Source organism: Phasianus colchicus, chromosome 2, assembly GCF_987193195.1.
Source record: "Phasianus colchicus chromosome 2, bPhaCol1.hap1.1, whole genome shotgun sequence".
Classification (NCBI taxonomy): Eukaryota; Metazoa; Chordata; class Aves; order Galliformes; family Phasianidae; genus Phasianus; species Phasianus colchicus.
In genome coordinates this window covers 28,706,866-28,730,012 of record NC_143437.1, presented here as the reverse complement: position 1 = coordinate 28,730,012, position 23,147 = coordinate 28,706,866, and the positions used below count along the sequence as shown (strand labels likewise).

The 23,147-nt window shown below is 39.2% G+C and overlaps 1 protein-coding gene across 8 annotated transcripts in view; it reads left to right on the top strand.

The window, feature by feature from the left end:
* DAAM2 (dishevelled associated activator of morphogenesis 2) overlaps positions 1-23,147 on the top strand; it is a 207,220-nt gene that overhangs the window by 81,397 nt on the left and 102,676 nt on the right. For all 8 annotated transcript variants that reach the window (XM_090135194.1, XM_090135195.1, XM_090135198.1 and 5 more), the window contains one exon: positions 13,270-13,472. In XM_090135194.1, the coding sequence (XP_089991320.1) occupies positions 13,270-13,472 (203 nt within the window). The remainder of the gene's footprint in view (positions 1-13,269; positions 13,473-23,147) is intronic.

Sequence of the window (23,147 nt, the reverse complement as noted above, 5' to 3'; positions counted from 1 at the left end):
TGGTCAGACTTTCATGGAGTTAGGATTAAGGTTGGAAACTAAATCTCTTTTTGAATACGTTCAGCCTGGCAAGAGGTCTGTGCAACACTAACCACATATATGAACACTCTTGCTCCAGTGTGAGGTACTACCTCAAGTTTAGATTTAGGTTTCTGCTTCGCTGTGTTGCTCACTTGTTGGAGTGAGGAGAACGCCTTTACAGCCTTTTATAGTCTGTTTTTTTTTGTTTTGTTTTGTTTTTTTAAATCTTAACTGTTAAAAGAAGGAAGTTTCCCTACTAACTTTGCTAGCACTGTTAGATTTCATTTTCATTTTTAGTGACAGAAATTGCATGGATGAATGCAGTTAAGAAAGAGGTATCAGTACCAGTCCTTACTGTAGTTTGTGTATGGCTTGGAATACACTCCCTCTGAGTCAGGAAGTGATTATTTGGATGCTGTACTTCAATTTTGCTAACGTCAGCTCAAAAGGCCTTTTTAGAACATGAAATAAAAATATGGTTAGGACTTAAAAAAAAATCTCAGATGCCTACCTGGCATGATTTTACTGAGGAAATTCACCAGAAATGAACTGAGTTCTGCTTGGGAGAGCTAGTGTCTTGTTCTGTGAGGTTATGCTATTCCATCAGCATTAATAGGAGTCTGTTGCAGATTTGTAGAGGAAACTATATAAGAGAATATATGCTCTTTACTCACTGGAAGGATTAAAGTTTCTTGCAGTCTCTATAACCCAATTTCAATAATCTGTATATCCTGAAATTACTGCCTTGATAAGACAAACAAAATACTGATTATCCCTTCCAATATCTTTCTGAAGAGAAATATGAAATGCTTTTTCTCTCATTCCTTTTCTCAGTCCTCTGAGTTTACCTCCAGAAATATTTTCTAGGATTCCCTAACCAAGGCCTTAAATCATTTGTTTTATGGAGTATGAGACACCTAATAGCTGATTAGATGGAGATCTTTTCTGGTGTTACCTCAGCCTAGATATTTGAAGAACTGAGTACAAAGGCATGAATTAATTTTCTCGACTGAACCATTGTCTGTTTGACTCACTGAAGTTATCTCCACACCAAGGTCCTTCCACAGCACACAAATAGCTATCGTACTCTCACAAAGCATGGGATCCTTCTAACCAGAAAAAAAAGAGCGTTTCATCTTGTCCTTTGCATCATTTCCCATGATAAGTGGATTCACTTTGCTATTTAGTAACTCAATCTCAAACTTTGGTCCTTAGAGGTACTCCTTCCAGCTTTCAGAAACGCTTTCTTTGGTTCAGAGTGGCCAGCTGAAGGTTGCAAAGAGATCTCATTTCCAAGATTTTGTCAATGTTGGTTTCTCTTTATTAAATGAAAGTGACAAAATGTTTCTAAAGCTGGATCCTGTCCCAGTACTAGAGCTTAATTTTTGTTGTTTTTTTTTTCACTTGGGCAATGTTATATTTCACCTTCTTTGAACAGAGGTCTCTGAACTGCTCTGAAAATCACCTAATTGGAGGGCACTTCCATTATGAGAAGTTTTCTGAACGCATGTGACCTAGTGATCATCATGCAGGTATTTGATGATTGAGATCTGTTGCCCTTGTAGTTACACTAATGCAATTCAAATGGAGTGGAGAAACTGTTACTGTAGTAACATTCCATTAAAAGCTGGAAATGTATCTTGACATATTGATATGGGTATGAAATGTGCTTTGGAGATTAAGAAGAGTTAGTGCCGCTATTAGTAGGCCCCACTGGAGATGAATTGTTTCCTTATCATGCATGACCTCTTAAAAATGTAGAAAATTTTTGTGTGTGTTTAAAATCTCAGCATGAACAGGATATTCTAAGACCTCATGGACTCTCTCTACTGTCTAAAGAACATTTTTTTCTTGGAAAAAAAAAGGATGTTCCTAAGAACTACTACCCATACTGACTCCTCTCTCTAGGCTTGCATTGCTTAATTGACTTGTTTAATTCTAGGGTTATCCCAGTGGAGCTTTTTGTGATTAATAGCTGATAACAGTGTAAACCCAGTACTAAGAACATTCCCTGGGCAGTAGCCATGCTTCTTACAGGCTCCATTTGACTGATGATAGGGTATGGACAGAAGAAGCACTAGGGAAGAGGTCACCCTGAAGAGTGTTTCAGTAGTATGGACTCAATGTTTGCATTATACATCTGCTAGTTTAACTTCTTTTTATAGATTTGGAGGTCAGGCTGCTTCTTTGTACAGTTTCTTTAGTTTTAAGCATTGCCAAGCACCACTATAGTGCACTGGACTCTTTGCTTGTAATATGCATGACTATAATGCTTTTTTTTTAAAGCATAAAACATAGGGATTCAGTAGCATTAATGTTACTGTCATACAAAATCTACTGTTTCAACATCCAGCAGTTAAAATTTAGTGCAGCTTGCATTCAAATTATTCAGTTGCATAGAAGATATTTCTGCTTGGATTTGCCACCCAGTCTACATATGTAGTTGGCCTTGCTTTTTTTTTTCCTGAAATTTTGCAGTTCTAGTGATTATGCTGTGAGGTAGATGTGAAGTGCCATGTGATTAAGAGTCCTTCCTTCTTCAGAGTGTTTCTGTGTGAGGTTGAGGCAGGGGAGTAGAATCAAATGCTGATGCTAGGTACATATTGTTGGAAAGGTTTTGTTACTGGTTGTTATTTTTTCTCTACAGCAAGTAAAAATTGGGGAAACAGCAATTTAATTTGTTCTTGCAGTGGAAGATATTTTTGCATAATATGCATTTATCTTACATGTGTCCCTGCGTGGCGAGGAAAACCAGAGCCAAAATATGAATAATTTGTAAGAGGCAATATTAGACTGTTAGTTGTCTTTATTTGTATGTATACAGTCCATAAGTTTAAGATATAAAATGCAAGAAAAATGACTGGTTTAAACAAGTTTTAAATATGTCTCCAAAGAATCAGACAAAACAAAATGCATTAGGTAATGATTTGGATAAAATTCTGTACAATCTATCAAATAAATCAGTGCTGTACAGAACTAGAGATAACAAGTAGTGATATTGGAATGTGTTCTGCAAAGTCATGCATTGCTGGATATAGTAATGTTTGCTGACCTAAGGGGATGAAGATGCTCCTTTGCTAATAGAGGGTAGAATTCTGTCCTGTTTGTGTACAGTGAGCCTCCCTTTCAAATCATGTCAGAGAACATAGTATTCAGATCAAGAGGCTGTTCAAAAGCAGGGTGTTTCTTTTTGTTTACTTTTTTTCCTAGCTGGGGAGCCAGGGGAATTTTATAGTGCAGTCTGTTTTGTTGCGGACTGTAATTGAATGTTTGTCAGTGAGATGCAAGGAATTTTGGCACAGAAGTTGGAAGATACTGCCTGGTCTTTGGGCAATCTGTTGTCTTGCTAATAGGTACTTAGAGGTCCAGAGATAAATACCCAAACACCTGCTGTATTGAGATTTTCTGTAGTCATAAAGCAAATTATTTTCCCACAAAGAAGAATGGGGTGTTGATCAGTTACAGTTCTAGGAAGTCTTCCCTAGTTCTACTTTAGTACTTAAACTCTTTCTAATCATGAACTGTGAAAGAATGGAGTTGGTAGTGTCTGTCATGGTGTGCACAGTCCCTCATGTACCTTATGCTCCAGACCACATGGTCTGAGGATGTGCATCACTATAGAGAAGATCAGCATATTTAGGGTAGTTCCACCTATTCCCCTCCAACTCTCCTTTTACTGCACTCTTTGTAACTCACTATTGGCCAAAACCACGCATTGTTTTACAAGTAAGGTGACTGGCTTTAGGTAGCAGTTTCCTTTCAGATCCTCAAAATCACTACCTATGTAATTCAGAGCTCTCGCTCTATGGCATTTGATCTAAATGTAGATACAAACTTTTTCACTAACATCATAAAACACCAGCCCTGAAACCTAAAGCAGCAGGTCACAGCTCTGAAACCAGCTTTCATTGTTAGTGTACACTTTCTTTTTATAAATATAACAGCAGCCAGAAAATATATTTTATCTGGATACCACTTAAAAATACACACAGAAAACATCTCCAAATCCTTGAGCAGAGTTCTTTCCAAATATCCATTCTTCATGAAGACACTTTAGGTTAAAAGTTCAACAATTTCACCAAGCTGCTAGATTAAAGTCTAAAACTACTTGCGTAATGTTGAGGTTTCAGGGCATTGAACCCAGATTATCCCTTGTCAGAATGTTGAATAAAAATAAAAATGCTGAAATAAAATACTTTATGTGACCTTTTCTTAATTTCATTTTCAAGGATGAATTTATTGTTGGTGCCAGATTGACAGCCCTGGAATCTGAGTAGCTTAAAAAACAGGTATATAAAATGAGTGATACTTTGATGCTGTCTGTGCCTTGACCTAGAGAAAGCATCTCTAAAATGGGGAGAGCATTTAAATCTCAAGACCTGCTCCCTTTGTGATGCATCTACTGACTGTCTCTTTCTTTTAATGAATCACTAAAGGAACTTTACATTTACCATCACAATCAGTTACTTTTCAGTATAGGGAACTGAGCTGAGAACCACCATCATTAATTATATGTTTGCAGTGACAAACAGAAATGCACTGCACTTTGGCTGGTGCACTGAGTAGGAAAGCAACAGATCTGGAAGCTGTCTTTTGCAGGTGGCAATGCTAAAGAGATTCTGTACCACCTAGGAAAAACATGTGAAAGTCCATGTGTTGTCTATGTCAGATTTCTCCTCAGTTATACCTGGTTGCTCTATTCAGCAAGAAAACTTGAGGAAAAATTCACCAGTGCAAATAATGGATTTGCCTGGCAATAGTGAAAAATGCACTTGTACACCTACATCTGTGGCTGGCTGTCATTGGTTATAATCAAGGCATGTTTCCAGTCAAGTCAAGCTTTGATGTCCTGCACTGGCCCTGAACCCAGTGTTAGAATGGAAATCAATTTTTGTACTCTGTGATGACATCGGACCAGGGATGAAACATTCTTCTGCTAATTGTCTGAAAAGAAAACAACATTTTACATGGAAATGAGCTGGAGTTTGGGAAGATGTAATTGGACCTTTACCATTTGTTTGTTTTTCTTGGAGCAAACTGGCAGTTCTTACAAATTATTTCTCTCTCAACAGAGGCACTCTAATATCCTCAGCTGCTTATTTTGTCTGGAAAATTCAGGCACCCAGGATAATGATGACAACAACAGCAACATTTTGACTCCCAAATCCCCTGGCAAAATGGTTACATCATGTCTGGAAATAATTGGGCAATGACAGAATGGAAAAATTACAGTGACTGAAACAAGACAGGGACACTCTTACTAATGGGATTTTGTGTGTTCTTTCTTCTGAAGGTGGTAGAACATAATGCTGCAGGGAAATTCTGAATTGATAATCTTGTGACTTAAATCCCAATCTTCCCAATAGAAAAACTGCAAAGATTTCCAGTTCTTAAGTCAAATTTTCACGCTAATCTACCCTAGTAGTATTTCTTGTCTTTTGGAATAGAGGGATGAGTGGGACAGTTTATTCTCCAGATCAATCTATCCTTGAGGTGATCAAAAACTTGACCTTGAGGTCAAGTTTTCTGAGATCTGGTCTTATGGATAGAACTGGAAACCATTACTGATTAGGGCCAGTCTTGGACCAAATACATTAAAAACATTTGATTTTATAAGATCTGAAACAGACACAAAGTTCATCTTACTCTAGAGAAGATTAGTCTTCTATCTTGGGATTGAAGGAGCAGTGCTGGTTCTGACCATTACTGGATATGTCTGCTTGCCTGTTGTCACCACAGTATATTTCACTTTCAGTCTGCTAATCTGTAATTTCAAATATTCTTTATCTTGCATTCCATTTTCTAACATATTGGTCCCTTGCCTCTTCTTGCAATTGCATCACTGTTGTGCCCAGCACCAAAGAAAGGTGAGAGAAGCTGAGGAAAGTGCTTTAGACTGTAGCCTTGCCTTGAAATTTATGGCCTTAATATTACAGTGTATTCTGTGGAAGTTCTGAAAACAAACTTTTTAGCACCTTCACATTATGAAGCACTATAATTCTGCTTGCCACTGTACAATGAGAGAGAGGATTTTTGCTGTTTGAGGTGAATGAAATGGATACAAGAAGTCATTCCAAGTCTGAAAGTTCTCATGAAAGAAGTTAAGGGTATTACAATTGAAATAGTGGAAAAAAATGGAAAAAAAAAAAAAAAACAACAAAGCTGACAGTCAGGAAAATTGGTCTTGTTAATAGTCCAGACTTTGTTTTAAGAGAGAAGGAAGTGGAGGCATCTGCTCCTGAAACTGTAATACTGCGCGGCTAAAAGTTTTGGAAATAATAACAGAGAAGAGACAAGGAAAGAAAGACTGTGGCTCTAGAATGATGCATTCAAACCAGAAAGGTTGTTTGTATGCGGGGTTATGCAGTACTATTGGATCCACCACCTGTAAATACCAGAAAGGTTCACACAGGAAGGGTGAGGCACTCAGGCTTCCCTAAATATGGAATTGATAAATTCGGATGGGAACCTGTGATATAATAAGCACTAAAATGTATTTCTGCCTCCAGTGTTCTGTACAGCCAGGCATCGCTGCCTCTCAACCAAATATCTTGTACACTTAGACACTGAGATGAAGAAGAATATATGCATACTCCATAAACACCTAAGTTGTTAATTTTAATTGTTTGGTCTGCAGCTTAGGGTGCAGTGGAGTCGCATCACCATTCTCAAATGCTACAGATGTATGGATTTACTTGCATCTAAATTAGATGCAAAGTTTTAGTTAGACTCATGATATGTAAGGGAATAGGTTGGTTTTGACCCTTGAAAATGTCATGTAGAGTCAAACATAAAATAAACTGGTAAATATGTGAAAGCAACTTCTCATCGGGGAAAAGAAGGAATGGATTTTTCAGTCACCTCAATCAGGTATAGAGAATTACTGATCTGTACTTGATTAAACGACGGAAAAAATGTTTAAACATACAAAAATGATATCTAGCTGAATTTATGATATTTGCTAACTACTTCATTTCTGTCATTGTTCTGGGTTTTGAATCTTGATTTGACCATATTCTTTTAAAACTGTCTTTTTATGAAGGCAGATAAATGGTTTGGGAGGAACATGAAGAACCTGCTGGTGTTTGTTGTTTTTTATTGTTGTTTGTTTCATCCTGCCCCATTTCCAGAAGAGCACAGAGGGAGACTCAAACTAATCTTTTAGACAGGAAAGAGAGTTCTTTGTAGCTTCTTTTTGTGTTAGTCAGATAGAGGTGAAAGGTAAGGCACTATTGGATTTGTGGTCATAAGCAGATCATTGGTCATACAACACATCCTGAGCACCTTTAAGAACTAAAAAATAAACAGATTTTAGACAGGCACATTACACTAAGTAGGTTTACAGCTATAGTTACACCTGACAAGTCTTCAAATAGTACTTACTTTTTCTCCCTTGTGCGGGGGATATTTTGAAATTCTCATCTACCTCAGTTTTGATGGGATGTTGTGGCAGAAAAACAGAGAGCAGCAGCCTGGGAGCTTGTACCATAAGGCAGCCTGACAAGTGAGTGAAACTGAGTAAACTAGAATGCCTGGGTTGGCTTGCAAAGTTCTTATTCTTGACATCTGTACTCTTGTTTTAAAGTGTTTTCTTAGGGGGAGATCTATGAACTGGCTTCAGAACAGTGAGTGGCAAGCCATGCTCTCTCCTGTGAAGGAAACCTTGAGAAAAGGCTGAGCCTCACAAGGATTGTGCTCGTGGCTGTTGCTACACAGAGTGTTTCTTCCTTTCTAGGTTTTTCTTTCTTGTGATTAATTGATTTATTTTGCCTGGGTCTGATGCCTTCCTGTTCAATGCAGTTTGCAAGTGGTGCTTCTCTGAAAGGACTTTCCTCCTTTCTGAATGAGTGGCTTTAGCTTAGTGGATTTTAAGTAGTTAATTATTTTGTTGCTATTTTGTGTCCTAGAAGCCAGGCAGCTCCATGCTGCATTGGGAAAAACAAATGAAAGGAGCTGAGTTGCTATTGTAGATGGAGCAAATGGGTTGCTTGCAGACACTTCCCTCCACTGCTCCCCAGTGCTGCAGTTGCCTTCTATTACACATGACATCTGTCACATTGCATGTGACAGGCATGACAATTTGTATGGATAATTCCCATGGTAATTGAAATATGCCATGAAGCTCATTAGATTTGCCATCTGTATACTGGAGAAGCAATGTGGTCCAGGGAACTGACTATAGGATTAGGAGAGCAGAACTGTTTAGCTTTGTCCGGTGTGTTCATTTTGATGATTTTGAGCATGATGCTTATTTTGTTGGTTTCATCATGCAGTAAGTGAAGATGAGGGTAGCTATTATAATACCACAAAATTCTGATGTTTTATTAAATAGTTGAGTAATGTAGAAATTTAATTTGGATTTGGAGTGTTGGTGTTGATTTCTGTTCCAAGTTCAGATTCAGGTTTCTTTCTACTGCATAAAATCATGGAATGATTTGGGTTGGAAGGGACCTTTAAGATCATCTAGTTCCAAGCCCTTGCAATAGGCAGGGACACTTCCCACTAGACCAGATTGCTCCAAGCCCCACCCAGCCTGGCTTTGAATGCCTCCAGGGAGGGGGTATCCACCCTTGCTGCGCAAGCTGTTCCAGTGTTTCACCATTTTCACAGTAAATAATTTCTTCCTAGTATCTAGTCTAAATCTATGCTCTTTTGGTTTCTTTTCTTGTCCTGTTGCTTCATGCCCTTACAAACAGTTCCTCCTCAGCATTGCTGTAGGCCCCCTTCAGGTACTGGAAGGATGCTGTGAGGTCCCCTCAGAGTCTAGGCTGAAGAGCCCCGAATCTTTCAGGCTGTCCTCATAGGGGGGTGCTTCAGCCTTCTTATTATCTTTGTGGCCCTTCTCTGCAGCTGCTTCAACAACTCAATGTCCTTCATGTGTTGGGGGCTTAAGAACTGGATGCAGTACTCCAAGTTGGATCTCACAAGAGCAGAATAGAGGGGCAGAATTGCCTCCCTGAGCCTGCTGGCTACGCTGCTCTTGATGCAACCCAGGATACAGTTGGCCTTTTGGGCTGCAAGCACACATTGTTCGCTCATCTTGAGTCTTTCATCAATTGACACCTGCATATCTTTCTCCTCAGGGCTGTTCTTAAGCCATTTTCTGCTTGACCTGTATCTGTGCTTGCGATTGCCCCAACCCAGGTGCAGGGCCTTGCACTTGGCCTTGCTGAACTTGATGAGATTGGCGTGGGCCCACCTCTCAAACCTGTCCAGGTCTCTCTGGATGGCATCCCTTCCCTCTGGCATGTCAACTGCACCACTCAGCTTGGTGTTGTCTGCAAACTTGTGGAGGGTGCACTTGATCCCTCTGTCCATGTCACCTACAAAAATGATAAATAACACTGGTTCCAGCACTGATCCCTGAGGAATGTCCTTGTCATTGGTCTCCACTTCTTGGACACTGATCTGTTGATCGCAGCTCTCTGAGCTGAACCATCCAGCTAATTCCTTATCCAGCAAGTAGTCCACCCATCAAATCCATTTTTCTCTAATTCAGTAACCAGGATGTTGTGTGGGAGTGTCAAACACTTTGCAAGTCCAGCTAGATGACAACAGTTACTCTTCATTTATCCACTGACGCTGTAACTCCATTGTAAAAGGCCACCAAGTTTGTCAGGCATGGCCTGCCCTTAATGAAGCAGTGTTGGTTATCACCAATTACCTCATCTTTATTTTCCATGTGATATTGCATCAAATTTATACATATCACCCTGGTGTGGAGAAAGATATATATGGAACAGTTTCTGGGGAAACAGAAGTGATTGGGCTTTTCTTTTTTTTTCTTAAATTTTCTTCTTTCTTTTCTCATCTGTTAGAATATAACAGTGGGGACAGTGATTCTGTAGCATATATGCAGTCTAGTGCTTTCCACCTAGATGTGAGCTTGGCCTGCATTTACTGACGTTTCTTATCTGTTGATCTGGAAGAGGCTAATCAGTGGTTTCCATTAATGCTTCCTTGTGTTGTAAACTGGTTTTGCAGACCTGTGTGTGTTTAGTTAGCCCACAGAGTTTTCATTCTTTCTTTTGTTTTCCCAAAAATGTTGGATACAAAAGTCATTTTTTTCTATTTTAGTTGTAGTTGTGCCCTTCTCTGTGGAGAAGAATGGAGAAGAAAGTGTGCTAAAAGTTATGATAATCAGCTCTCCTGCACAAGAGAAATACTGGCAGATCAGTCATTCCCTTTTGAACATTGCCAGTTCAGGATATTTTTTGCATGGAAAATGTAATTTTTGAGAGAAAATGAAGAAAGGAATGAGACTGAAAAAACAATTCAGGACCTGCAATTGAAAGAGGATCCTTGCGTGCAGTCAGCAGAGATCCCATCCCATGTGGCTAACCCTTCAGATAAGACTTGAAAAAATTGCATTAGTGTAATTATGTTTGGTCACTGGGCCAAGTGGTTTAGAAATGAAGATGCACACCCTGTCAGAGGAAGAAGACGTTATAATTAGACCTTGGGCAGCTTCCAGACTCTGACTCCTGACCTGAGTCGAACCACAAATAAGGCTGGGAAGCAGGAGGGGGCTCACTGTGAGGCAAGGATGGGCTGTTGAAATGACAGCAAGTTCTTTGTGTTGTGTAAAAGGGTAAGACAGTGCAACCGAGAAGAGCTCAGAGAGAGAGCTGTTGTGTTTAATAGTGGGATTCCTTCCAGAGAGAGATTTCCCACTGATTCTCACAGGAGGTGTTTAAAAATATGTAATTACATGTATTTGTGTCATTTTTGCAATTGCTTTATTTATAAAGAGTTGAATGCTAATAGATCTTTCTGTAGGAAAAAGAAAAATACAAAAACTACTTTTAGTTTTCTGAGTTTAAAAAATAATTTCTATAATAGCTTGCTTATCAATTACCACTCTGAGAAATGGAAGATGTTTTGTTTCTGTTGCTTTTCCCTTCTTATTCATCTTTTTCTTTTTTGTTTTATTTTTTTCTTTTGGATGCAAGTTTTCCTCCCCAGATTTGATTCTTGAAAAAGAAAAGATGAAAAAAAGAGGAAAAGAATTGTTTGGAGGCTATTTGAAAGTGTTAATTTTCTTCAGAACTATGTCCACAAATAAAAATTAAGAAGATGTAGTTAGTTCTTAAATAGCACGAACAGTAAATAACATAATTATTTCTTAATGTTAAATAGCATAATAATAACTTACTTAAGCAAATGTTTTTCAGCAGTTTGTGATTGGCAGGGTTAATCTTGAGGAAGACAGTCCTCCCACCTAGAAATATATATTCAGTCATACATTTCTTAAATGATTCAATTCTAAAGGAGCTATGCTAGATTCCTTTTTTGCTGTTCTCAATTCTTTGTATTTCAAATTCTTCTAGATACCTAACCTATACAGAATTGTAGTGTTGTACAGATGGGCCATGTTACATGTCCTGCATCCTCTTAGAAATGGATCTGGAAAATGCCAGTGTTGGAGAACAGTGGAAAAGGTCAACTTCTGAGTTTCTTTTTTGAAATCTTTTAAGAACTCAGTCTCTTAAATCTGTTCCTTTGAGGGGAAATGGAGGATGTATACAATATTGTGCTAGAATTGGGGATGCTTTGCTTTTTTTCAGTCTATCAGTATAAAAAATGAGGTTCCAGAGTTATCTGGCATTTGGCATGAGAATCCAATGATTTAATGGATGTGCTTTTGAAGCTGGTTGTAATGATGCTGCCCTGTTGAGTCCATGTGAGGCATACTACCCATTTCAAAGCTGGCGTGGAGAGCAAAGGAAAGTGCAGGCTGGAGAACTGTGCCTGATACCATCTAATGCAGATTTCAGCTGCATAGTAGCATGTAACAGAAGGCACTAAATGAGTTAGTTTCAGCACTGGGCATGTCATGCCCAGTCCATAGGGCCACAAGGATGAAGGTTTGAGTGGTTGGGATTATTTTTTGTTTGCTTGTTTTTTTTGTTCTTTTTTTTTTTTTTCTTTTCCTTAGCAAGCATGCTCAGATTTCTTCACGTTTTTCTTGGAGAACTTCTGGCTGAATGCAGTATGTTAAGTCCTACTATGCAACTGCTGACCTAAAGGTGCTTTTCCTAGCACAGCCGCTTAGTCTCTGTGAGAGCTCAAAGCAGCCTTGTTCTGGCAAGCAAACAGGCAAAAGCATTGTGGGGCAGGTTAGGGCAGCAACTGCTCTGATGACAAAGCACAGCTGTGTTGCTGCTGCTACAGCATCCAGCATCCTGTGGTTTGGTTCACCTGCCACCTTCCTCATTTCCCTGCTTAGTGCCCAGGGAGCTGGACTTTGCAAAAGCCTTTAATTATTTACTCTCTAAGGATATAGCTTATTCTGCAGATTAAGTGCAAAAGTGAAGTCCTTAAAAAATACAACACAAATAAGCCCCTGAGCTGTCAAACAACAAGTCCCTTAAAAGGGCAAAATATGCAGCTCTCTACGGACTGCACAGATCCCTCCTTTCAAACTACTGGCAGGAGGCTTCCTGTTTGGATGGGCTGCTCACAAACGGTGTTGTGTGGTGAAATCAGTCACTTTCCAACTCCTCCTTCAAGCCTCCTTTTGCTTCCCTTTACGCTCCTGATACCAAAGGCCCTCAAGCCTGGGTCCTGTCAAGATTGGATCTGGCAGCTCAAATGTAAATCTGAAAGCATGCACTAGCACTGTACATTTTCTCCACTGGATGCATAAAGCAACCCAAGCTAGTAACATGTGCTTGAAAACGTGATAAACTGAATGGTCCTGCTGCAATAGTCCTGGCCAGAAAGGGAGAAGTGAATGTTTGGCTGTCTGCCTCCAGAGTGGTGAAAAAAAGCAATTTTTTTGCTGTTGTGTTATTGTTGCATTTGGCTTTTTTTTTTTTTTTTTTTTTTTTTTTCCCCTCCTTCATCAAATGATATATCTTTGGAGGATTTTTCTATTTCTTCTGGGTAAATACTCCAGTATATGCTTTGGTTCCTCTGCTGTAGTAGTGATCAAAAGGCCAAAATGGGCATTCAGCATTGGCTGCTGATCATTACTAATAACTCTAACTGCTAGAAAGTCACACCCTGAGTTTGTAAAACCTTTTCACAAACTTTAGAAGAAGTTGATTCTATGTTGCTATTTAAGAATGTTAAAGTTTGGCTATCCTGTCTGGTTTGAATGCATATTTAGCTCTTTGTATCTCAAATCCTTCTCTTCTCATTCTGCTGTTACACCGGTGATGATCACTGTAACAGTAGAGGGCTGTACGTATCCAATGGACTCTTGCTTATCTTGTTTTCCCCCTTGTTTTCTTCTTCCTGCAGAACATGATCAGAAGATAGCATCATACATGATGATCATGGCCCCCAGGAAGAGGAATCGTCATGCGCTGGGATTTCTTTGTTGCTTTGGGGGTAGTGACCTCCCTGAAATCAATCTCAAGGACAACAACCCTCTCCAATTCCTCGAGTTTACTGTCCCAATACCACCAACAGAGGAGCTCAATGCCAGGTTCTCTGAACTTGTGGTAAGTTTCTGCTGGCAAATTGATATATTTTAGAGGGTGGATGAACTCCCCTGTTGAAAGAAGTAAAAGAACTTAATAAGAATGGGAGGAAAAAAATGAGATTAAAAGGTTTTTGCTTGTTTTAGCATGCCTTCACAATGCTGTATCAGTGAAAATGGCTATGTAATTTGGGTATGCAGTTGGAGGTGAACGTATGGGTAACTATAGTAAGTAAAATATGGACAGGTATATTTTCAGAACAATAGTCTGACTACCTAATATGGGATCCTATTTCAAACAGTGGTCAAAAGCACATCCTAGGAAAGAATATAAGCTGCAGCTGTAGAGTGGCCCTTTCCAGAATACTCTGCCACTCTAATAATTTGCACCTTAAGGATTTCCTTGGCCAGAGTTACTCTCTTTGTACATTTTAAATTGGTATGGATTTCTTTTCTGTTAATTCTTTCTGTTTTCTCTAGAACCTATGGATTTCTTTTTGATTTGCAGTGTTCTGTGACAGGTGTGTGGGAAGGAGACAGCAGAACTTGCAGCTGTTTCAGGAGGAATAAGGCATGCAGTAGAAGGAAGAGTATATTTGCTTCTAACTTGTAGATAGGAAGTTTTCTCTTTCAGAGGTGGTTCACAAAATCACATTCTATATTTAAGTCAGTTTGTATTTTGTGAGAGACTATTTGAATTCCTTTTGGAAGGTACAGCTGATTGACTGTGGAGCATTCTGCTTGATGACAGATCTCTCTCAGGAATAACAGTTATCTGCTCTGCTGTCTGCTTATTTCTGGGTGCTGCTTAAGAATTGGTTTTCAAATAAAAAGCTTTAATTCTTGAATGAAAGTTCACCTCTATCCGGTATCAAGATTCGTTGAAATACTAAATCCAACTTTGCTGAAGATGTTAGCAACAGAAGTGCTTTGCTTCTGAACTTGGCTTCCTACAACCTAAACTTGTTCACTTTTGGGTCCTACCAAGAGACTTATTTGATTATGCTGCTGGACTTTTGCTTACTGAGAAGGGTATCAAGCTCTATGAGGAGTTTGAGAGTTTGTGGTGATATTTAGGGTGCTTTCAGGTTTTTGCTTTATACCTGGTGAGTATCTCTTTTCAATGTCCTTGTGGCAAAATAGCTTGCAGCTGTCCTATGGAAGTCTATTAAACAGCAAGATTTATAATGTTTTTGGTGCAACACTTAATGACAAGTCTACATGACAATCTGCAAAAAAATTTTGGCCCTAAAAGTCTGTGAGTTATTAGGCTATGCTATAACTTAGTAAATGTGCTGACAGCCTGTAACTGGCATATGTATTTCAAACAAATGAAGCCATTGAAATAAAAATGGATCAAATTCTTATTCCTGTATTTAATGATAGTTCCCTACTCATCGTTACATGAGAAGTGAGCTGAGAGAGAAAAGTGCTGCTTTTCAGAAGCTTGATTGTATATGCCGCATTTTATAAAGCACTCAGATAGGATGATGATACATGCCAATAGGAGGAGTTCCTGTGTAGGCAGGTAATGTTAGATTAGTAAAGGCTATAGGAGTGGTAGAACCCAAAAAAGAAATTGGTCTGGCAGAATGCAGAATTTGCCCAGCGGGGATGGTTTGCCCAGATTAATGCACGTTCTATGAGACACTCAAATAAAACAGGCTACATTTATATTGACAGCTCAGATGAGATTTTAATTGGATTAGCAAGATTCAGTCTGTAAATGGGCCGGTATAAGTCAGCGACCTGGAAGTGCCTGCGAGAGCTCTGTGCTGCGTACCAGCCTCCCCACTGCTTATCCGTCAGGGTCTAGTCTGGTGCATTTGTACTATATAAAAAGCAGATTTAAGTGTAAAGCCTTTTGACCCAAATCCCCAAGTGAAATGATGACACCAACATCATCTGAGATCTGCAGTGAGAAAAGCATTTGCGTTAGCTGCCTGAAGCAGGCCCAGAGGATATATCCTCATCTTGCCATCTGGTCTGCAGAGGGTATAATGAAACATATTGGTCTGTTTGAATGAATTTTTAAAAGCCCTATTTTCCCCTTGTTGCAGTCAAAATCTGGGACATTGTCCTATATAGGAGCTAATGACATGAAGAGCTAAACCTGGCTGTGCTCGATAAACCTCTCTTGTGATGAGTTTTCCAGTCTAGTAAATATTCACTATGCTTGCCCTTGCCTTTTGGAGAAAAATTTACATTTTGTGGGTCTTTTCTTGTTCGTGCAATCTTTAAATTAACATTATAAAAATAAAGTTGGAATCGTCCATTTTGCAAAAGGAGAAGACTGAGGAATTGAGAATGTATTGAGATCCTTTAGTTGTGACGGGGTCACAAACTCCTCTAGAACTTGTAAACTTGCTTGTGTAGACACCAGGCTGAGGTATGCACACCTATATATGCTGCTCTGTTTGCTGGGTACTGTGTGGTGACAGTTACTTAACTGGACTCTGACCAAGAAGCAGTTGTCAAATGACAAGATGATGCTGATCTCAGCTGAAATGTGTGCTCTCATTGCTGCTTTACCAGAAAAAGAGTTCTAGGGTAGATCTCAGACATTTGTTTTGCTACACAAGTCTAGATGCGTGAGAAACAAAGCAAACAACTGCTTGTGACTCCAAGCTTTGCTCCTCAAAGGGCCATTTTCAGCTTCCAACAAAAAGGGAAAAACAGATGGACTGAGAATCACTACTTCAATGAACAGGTCAGGAAGAAAAGCTCTACACAGTAGGAGGATTGTATGGAGTGGTCTTATGCCTATCTCATAAATTATAGAACTGGCCCTATCTGACTGTCAAGGTTGTTACAGTCAGCATTGCTTCTCCTTTTTTCCTCAGTCTCCCTTCTCAGCTGGCACTATGTACACTACCATGTAGTAAAGTGCTGTTGCTGCAGTTGGTGGTCTATTCAGCAAGTGCCAAGCTGGTTTTTTGTCTGCTGGCAAAAATGGTTGTGCTAAACACATGTGTTTTTCCTTGCACAGATTTATTAACTGAACAGGAACTGCGGAATAATGTGAAAGAATTACTGTAAAGAGAAATCTTTCTTTTTTCTTTTCTTTTTTTTTTCATGAAACAGTTTCTCCAAGTCCTTCTTCAAATTTCTTAATGATAGTGTATTCTTGCCCCAGCAGATTCCTTTTGTTCAGTATTTTTGAGTCCTGGACTCTTTTTGTTGGTTAAGGTAGTGAGCAGAATGACAGTAAAGATTTTGCTATCTATATCTCTCTTAAATAACCAAGTGGATCCTAAAAGTGGACTCAGACCTGGCCACAAGGGCAGCTTAAATGCTGAAAATTCAGGGAAAGCAAAAAATATATAAGTAATGCTAGCACAGAGGAAAGGACACTGTAATGAGCTTGTGCTTTTGTTGTGTCTCTTTATTTTGTTAGTATCTCTGTTGAGATGGTGCTTGAGAAGGTAGAGTTGAACACTATTTTAGAAAGGAAGGTCATAAAGGAAAAAGCAGAGTTGTTGTTTTAAGCTGCCCTTTTCAAAGCTGATCATATTATGCATGCTATAGTCTGCAAACTTGAATGATAATATCCTTGTCTGAGTTACTGATGCCACATTTGATTCTTACACTGGGAAAGATTTGAGAAATGTTTGCATTTATCCCTTCTTAGTCATTGGAGCATTCTAGTATTAAGTTTAAGTAGGATGTTGTCTGGATTCTCCCATTGTGATTGGTTTCTCTTACACTGCATTTAAACTTGGGTTGTTTTTGTGGTTGTTTGTTTCTTCATTTGTTTGGGGTTTTTTTGTTTGTATGCTTTTCCTTAATAAGAGGCTCTGTTTGCTTAATAGATTCATAAGTGAGTGAAAGCAGTTGTTTACTCTTCTCTGAGCACAATAGGCTATTGCACACCCGGTATCTTTACTAATCATCTCAGGACAGAGAGAAAAGAATTGATGGGGTTGAAGAGTACAAGTTTTCAATAGAGTTGATGAAGTGACCAGTAACAGAAGTTTTGGAAAAGCTCTGTTCTGTGTTCACTCTCTGACATCTGTCCATGTCTGTTCCTTCTCTGCCTTCACAGAGAGTAAAACTGTGATTGTAGTCCTTTTTCCCAGAGAAGAGAAATCTGAGGGGAAAGGGGAAAAGGGAGTTCTACTTTGAAAAAGATTAAGGTGCAGCAGGGAATTATCTGAGAATTTAACTTATTTTGTCAGAAAAAGAAAACAGTTTCTGAGCAAGGCATCCATGTGACACACTATGAAACGCATTTTCATCAAGAGCCACAGGGAGATGGGATCTGAGTGTAAATAATTGTATAAGAAATTCCCATTGCATACGGCTGACTTGGAAGTAGCAACTTTGCTTCATGCTTAGCTCTCCCTGGCAGGCCATTTAATGTAATGGATACAACATACACCTCAGACGAAAACTAGGCTTCACCACATTAAATAAGTGCTCCCATATATCACCAGTCCCACTCAAGCTTGCCAAGTCCTTGCTATGGCAGTGTTTGTGAGGCCCCTCTTTGGCTCTGTAACCTGCAAGAGTATTTATTGGGTAAAAAAGCGAAAGAATTGCCTCTGTTGTGAATATAGATTGCCTTACACATGAGTCTGTTTTGTAAGCATAAGAGAGAGAACATCAGCTGAGTTTCTCTTTGTTGACAGGCCTGGAGAACAAAGTTCTCTGTTGTTCCCCAGAAGTAATAGGGAGAGACTGAGGGGGAGATGTATGTAGCTGCCTTTCAGCTTCAGCATGAAACACCGCCTTTTCGGAAAAGTATCCTCTGTCTGAAGCTTATTTAGTCACCAGTTTTGCACTGAAAGTTTGTGGCTTAGAAATGCATATATAGGCCCTTACTTTAAACCTGAAACATGTGTCGTATATTGATCACAGCACTTAATCACATTTAAATTCAGGCATGTTGCCAAGATTTGAATATTTCAGTTTCACATTATCAGTCTTCTGAGTCACTCTAGTCTCTTCCTGGATTCTTTTTAATACAGGGATTTAATTTGTGTCACTTGTCTGGCATGTAAATCTTAGTTTCAGACAGTATACCTCTGACAGCCCTGTGGGTTTGAATTTGTTGATCAATGCAAATTTTTCTGAAACCATATTTTAAAACTGTTTCTTTGGTATATTTCCCAGTATTTTCTTTTTTTTTTTTCTTTCTTAGTTTTTATTATTATTGTTATTATTGTTATTATTCACTGTGGGCATCCCTTCTGTGGTTTTTTTTTTTTTTTTTGTAATCAATGACTGTAGCTAATCAAGGCAGAAATGCAATCAAGATCTGGAGAGATCCCTCATTTTTATTTGCACATGATGAGCTCTAACTTGAGCTACTTTGTAGTTGTTGAATTAACATGCGTTCAAATGCACCGGTGTTCTGTTGTAGTCGTAGCAAAATTAATGAGTAAGATTTCTGAAGCTAAGGAGACTAAGACTTGGGAAACAAAAGCTATATCTAGTATCTCAGTCTAGTTATACACATCAGTGTTTGTGTGAGTTTTGGTTTTGTTTTAATTAATTGCACATAGCCAGGATCCTTCTCTTTCTCTCTCTCATTTTTTCCACTTTTCTTCCTGCTCTTCAGAAAAGACTTTTCATAATGTCAGGACAGATTTACATATACCCCGTATGCAATATATGTGTACAAACTGCTGATTCTAGTACACATATCACTACAGACAGCTTTGCAAAGTTACTCTGGTCTTGATAGAAAACCTTACTATACCTCATGTGGCAGAGATAACTCTGCCTTTCACACTCACCTATGTATGGAGCTATGTGGTAGGGATAGGCTTGTGGCACTGGATGCATAACCCACAATCTTTTTCTCCTCAGGCTTCCTTCCAGTAGATGCAGCTGGCTGGCAGCTCCCAGCTCCCTGAGCAGCTGTGTGAGAAGCAGCAGTTTCTGTGCAGCAAATGTTTTGAGATCCAGGTGTGGTGAGAGCAGTTTGAGAGGGGAGCCAGAAAACTGCAGCTCACGCTCCATGTGCAGGAATCAAAAGGGTTGTGTAAACAAATGCAAATCCAAATATGGATTTATGTGCTGGAGTTTGGGTGTGAAGGACCTGGGTGTGTTACCAAAGTACATGTGTAGTTACAAGCCTTTTGTGTAGGGATGCACTGCTTTAAAGATTCTGTTGCTTTACTTTGAGACTTATGGACAGATTCTTACCTGGTGTAAAGCAGTTCAGTTCCACTGAAGTCTGAAATGGAGTCACATCACTCTACACTGCGTTAAATTAGGTTTGTGTGGTATTTTATGTATCCATGGGGATTGCTGGTTGTTGAGTATCCCTAGGAGAGCATACTGACAGCCTTCCTGAAAGCTGGGGAAGACTGTGGTCATGGTGGAAGTGTTTGAAGGGAATGTTCAGACATTCACTTTGTGTGTGTCCTGGGTGTGATTTGCTTACAGTAGACTGAAAACACCTGAGAAAGACCTATTTGCTGAATTACCTGTTTGTTACAGGATAACCATGATGTTACCTCATTGGGAAAATGCATAATAGCTAATGTAGGGCATAAGAAAAGCAGTACAGGATGTTGAAAGCACAGCAAAGATGTAACTCAGGATGCAAAAAGCAAGGATAATCCAGATCCTAGCAGTAAAGTATTGATATGCTAAGAAGTCTATCTCGTGTCTTCCCTCTACTGAATGCTTGGAAACTCTCATTATATGCTATCCTCTTAAGCCATGGGTGGATGTGTTGATTGTTCAGACATCTTGTACCTAAGTATTTATAACACTGTATCAGCTGTGCTGGTAATATTATCATATTTTGGCACACCTGTTAGTGTATTTAGTGCTAGGCAACATTACATAAAAAGACAAAAATGATAATATAAAGGCCCCACAGTAGAGCTTATTTCTTATTAAAGCATTACTGTTACACTAATGGCTTTGTGTTTCCTTGTGGCTGTAATGTAGAGCCAGGAACTACTGGATTGAGTCTGAAGGCTGCTGAAGTGATTAAACATTGAAATGATATTGATAGTAGAGCTCATACTTGGTAACTGGAAGGATCAAAACAACTTGGCCTTATTCCAGTTTTGCCAAGCTTTCAGCTCCACTTGAATGAGTACGAAGTAGACAATTTTCTACGTTACTCCTAGAACTGAACCATTACTCTCATACAAGTCAGTATCTGCTGACTTAAAGTAACAGGTTCTATCTTCTCTAGTGGAAATAAAGCCAGCAGCAGGACAGAGATATTCTGGCCTGTGCCTTCAACATGGTCTCTCTGAACATGATTCCTGCCCTTCTACAGTTAATTCCCTTTCTTTACTTTTTGTGTATTACTGTCTTATGTTGTTCAAAACTATACTAATGTCCTACAAACCCACTAAGACCTAATTCTTTGCTCTCTGGAGAGGACATTTGAATTCTAGATTTGACCTGCTGAGGATACCTGGGAAACTGTTATGGATTGTGTGAAAGAGGCCTTTTGAAATGAGAAGGAGCCACCTGGAGAAGAATCTGTGGAAAATGTCAGAGTAAAGTATTGAACATGCAAATAACATGATGGCTGGATAGTAACTGGACAGAATATTGTGATGAGGAGGGATGATGTTTTCTGAAATACTGAAGGAAAAGAAAAAGTATATGAAGTCACTGTGGTGCTGAAGGGAGAGCAAAGAGTGCAAAGATGGAGGTGGCATGGCACAAATGGTGGACCAGAATGATCTTCTGGCTGTGCTTTTGGAGACAGAGCTTGTGCATTGATGAAGGAAGACTGAATGACAGATATCTGTTTCTTTTGCAGCTCATAAAAGAGTCAGTTCTGAGATGTTGCAGGAAATAAGATTTCTCACTTAGTTTGATTTTAGCAACATAGGGAGTGCCAGATCTCTGTGGTGATGAAAACCTCATAGAATTCATAACAAAATTACTATGTAAATGTAACAAATGAAATTTTCCACTAAGGAGGAAGGATTGTGAAAGGGGACTATGTCCAAGTGTTTTGCAGGACAGCAGTTACCCCGTACTGAGATAAAGGGTAGCTGGGGTATAGGCAAAACTAAGCAAAATAAGATAGTTGAATGAAGAAGTAGATAATAGTAAAGTTAATCTATTTTATGTGTTGATTCAAATTAGTTTCTGTATTTGCTCATCTAGTAGCAATTTATATCAGATATAATGGATACTCAAACAACAGTATATGCTGTAGCCTGAAAGAGAATTGGAGGGAAAGGTTTACGATTATGCCATGCCTCTGTGTCCTTCTGCAGGTGGATTTTGTCTTCAGTGATCTAGTTGCTTCAGTGTCTAGGTTGTTTATCATTCAGGATATTATCGTTACCTGTTAAAGTAACATGGGATGGTTATTTCAGTGTGGGAATTCTTGGTTTCCTTTCTTACCATATGCCTGCCTGCCCTGCAAGGCTCTGTAGTAGAGGAGATGCCACAGGTGAGGCTGAGTGGATAGTGTAGCACCTTTTTAGGGTATGTAGTTTTCAGGTCAGCAGTTTCCAGGCATCTTCCTCTGAACTCAACAAGGAGGAGATTTTGGTGTCACTATATGTGGGTAATGAGAGGCTCTTCAGCAAATTGCTGCAGCACCTGATAGGAGCAGCATGCAGTGCAGGCATTAGAAGGTGCTTCTTCTCTCGCTCAACAGGCTGCATCTGCTGCTGCTGACTTTGACATGCTTAGTCCAGTGGAAATACAGACATGTGCTTTCCACCTGTAACATCACTTATTCATGGCTTTGAATGCTAGATGTTGCTTCTTCTGTACATGGAAAAATTTTAACCTTGCTGGCAGGAAAACTTTGGGAGTGCTGCTCTTTTTTTCTCTACATTTTCCCCCACAGAGTTCTTTTCCTAAGTCCCTCTATAAACATGAACAATTTACTTCATGCATTCATGAGTTTACTTCCCCAGTGTGAAACAGGGATTTGTAGTACTTAAACAAGTTTTAATACAGAACTGTAGCCAAATTGAAAAGGTGCTGAAAAGATGCTGCACATGGAGGTCACGGGAAGTACACAAACCTTCCAATGGCAAAATTCATTGTATTTTAAGATCTTGGGAACAAATCTCTGCTAGTTCTTCTTTTCATAGACCTTGCCCTGCTTTTGTCTGCTTTTTCTATTTTCAGGTAGAATCTGATATGAAAATCTATAGCCTTCCTGGGCAAGCTCTCCTTTCTTTCACATATAGGCCCAGTGCTGTGTGCCAATGGGTCCTATCCAGTATCTGTATGTTCTAGGCACTTCTATATTAAAAACACTTAAGGATACCTTTTCTTTTTTGCAGTTTCCCGTGATTTGTTAACCACAGAAAGGGAGAAGCTGGCCAGACTAATAACACAAACATCTTTTGAAAAGAATTTAGCAGTGTGCACAACAATGTTATGCAATAGTTTACTAGGTGGAGGTTTGAAGAGTAAATTCTCTAAAGGAAATTACAAGGGGAAAGCAGATTGTAGTTTCCCAATCTGGAAGTTGTCCAGGGAGTTCCCTGAGTCATGGAAAATCCATTGGGATTGCTTTAGTGGCTATGTTTCAGCATTACATCTCGTATAGCGAGCAACAGCTGGATGAGTTTGTTGGTCAGTGCAAAGTTGTTGGCTTCTACAACAACAGTGAGAGAAAACTTTTGGATTACAAATGCTTAACCAAATAACAACAATTTGTAATTGCAATTAGGGGGCAAATTTAGTCTGCAAGGCAAATGCTCATCCCTCTTATTCCTTTTGTTCTATTTTAAGAATG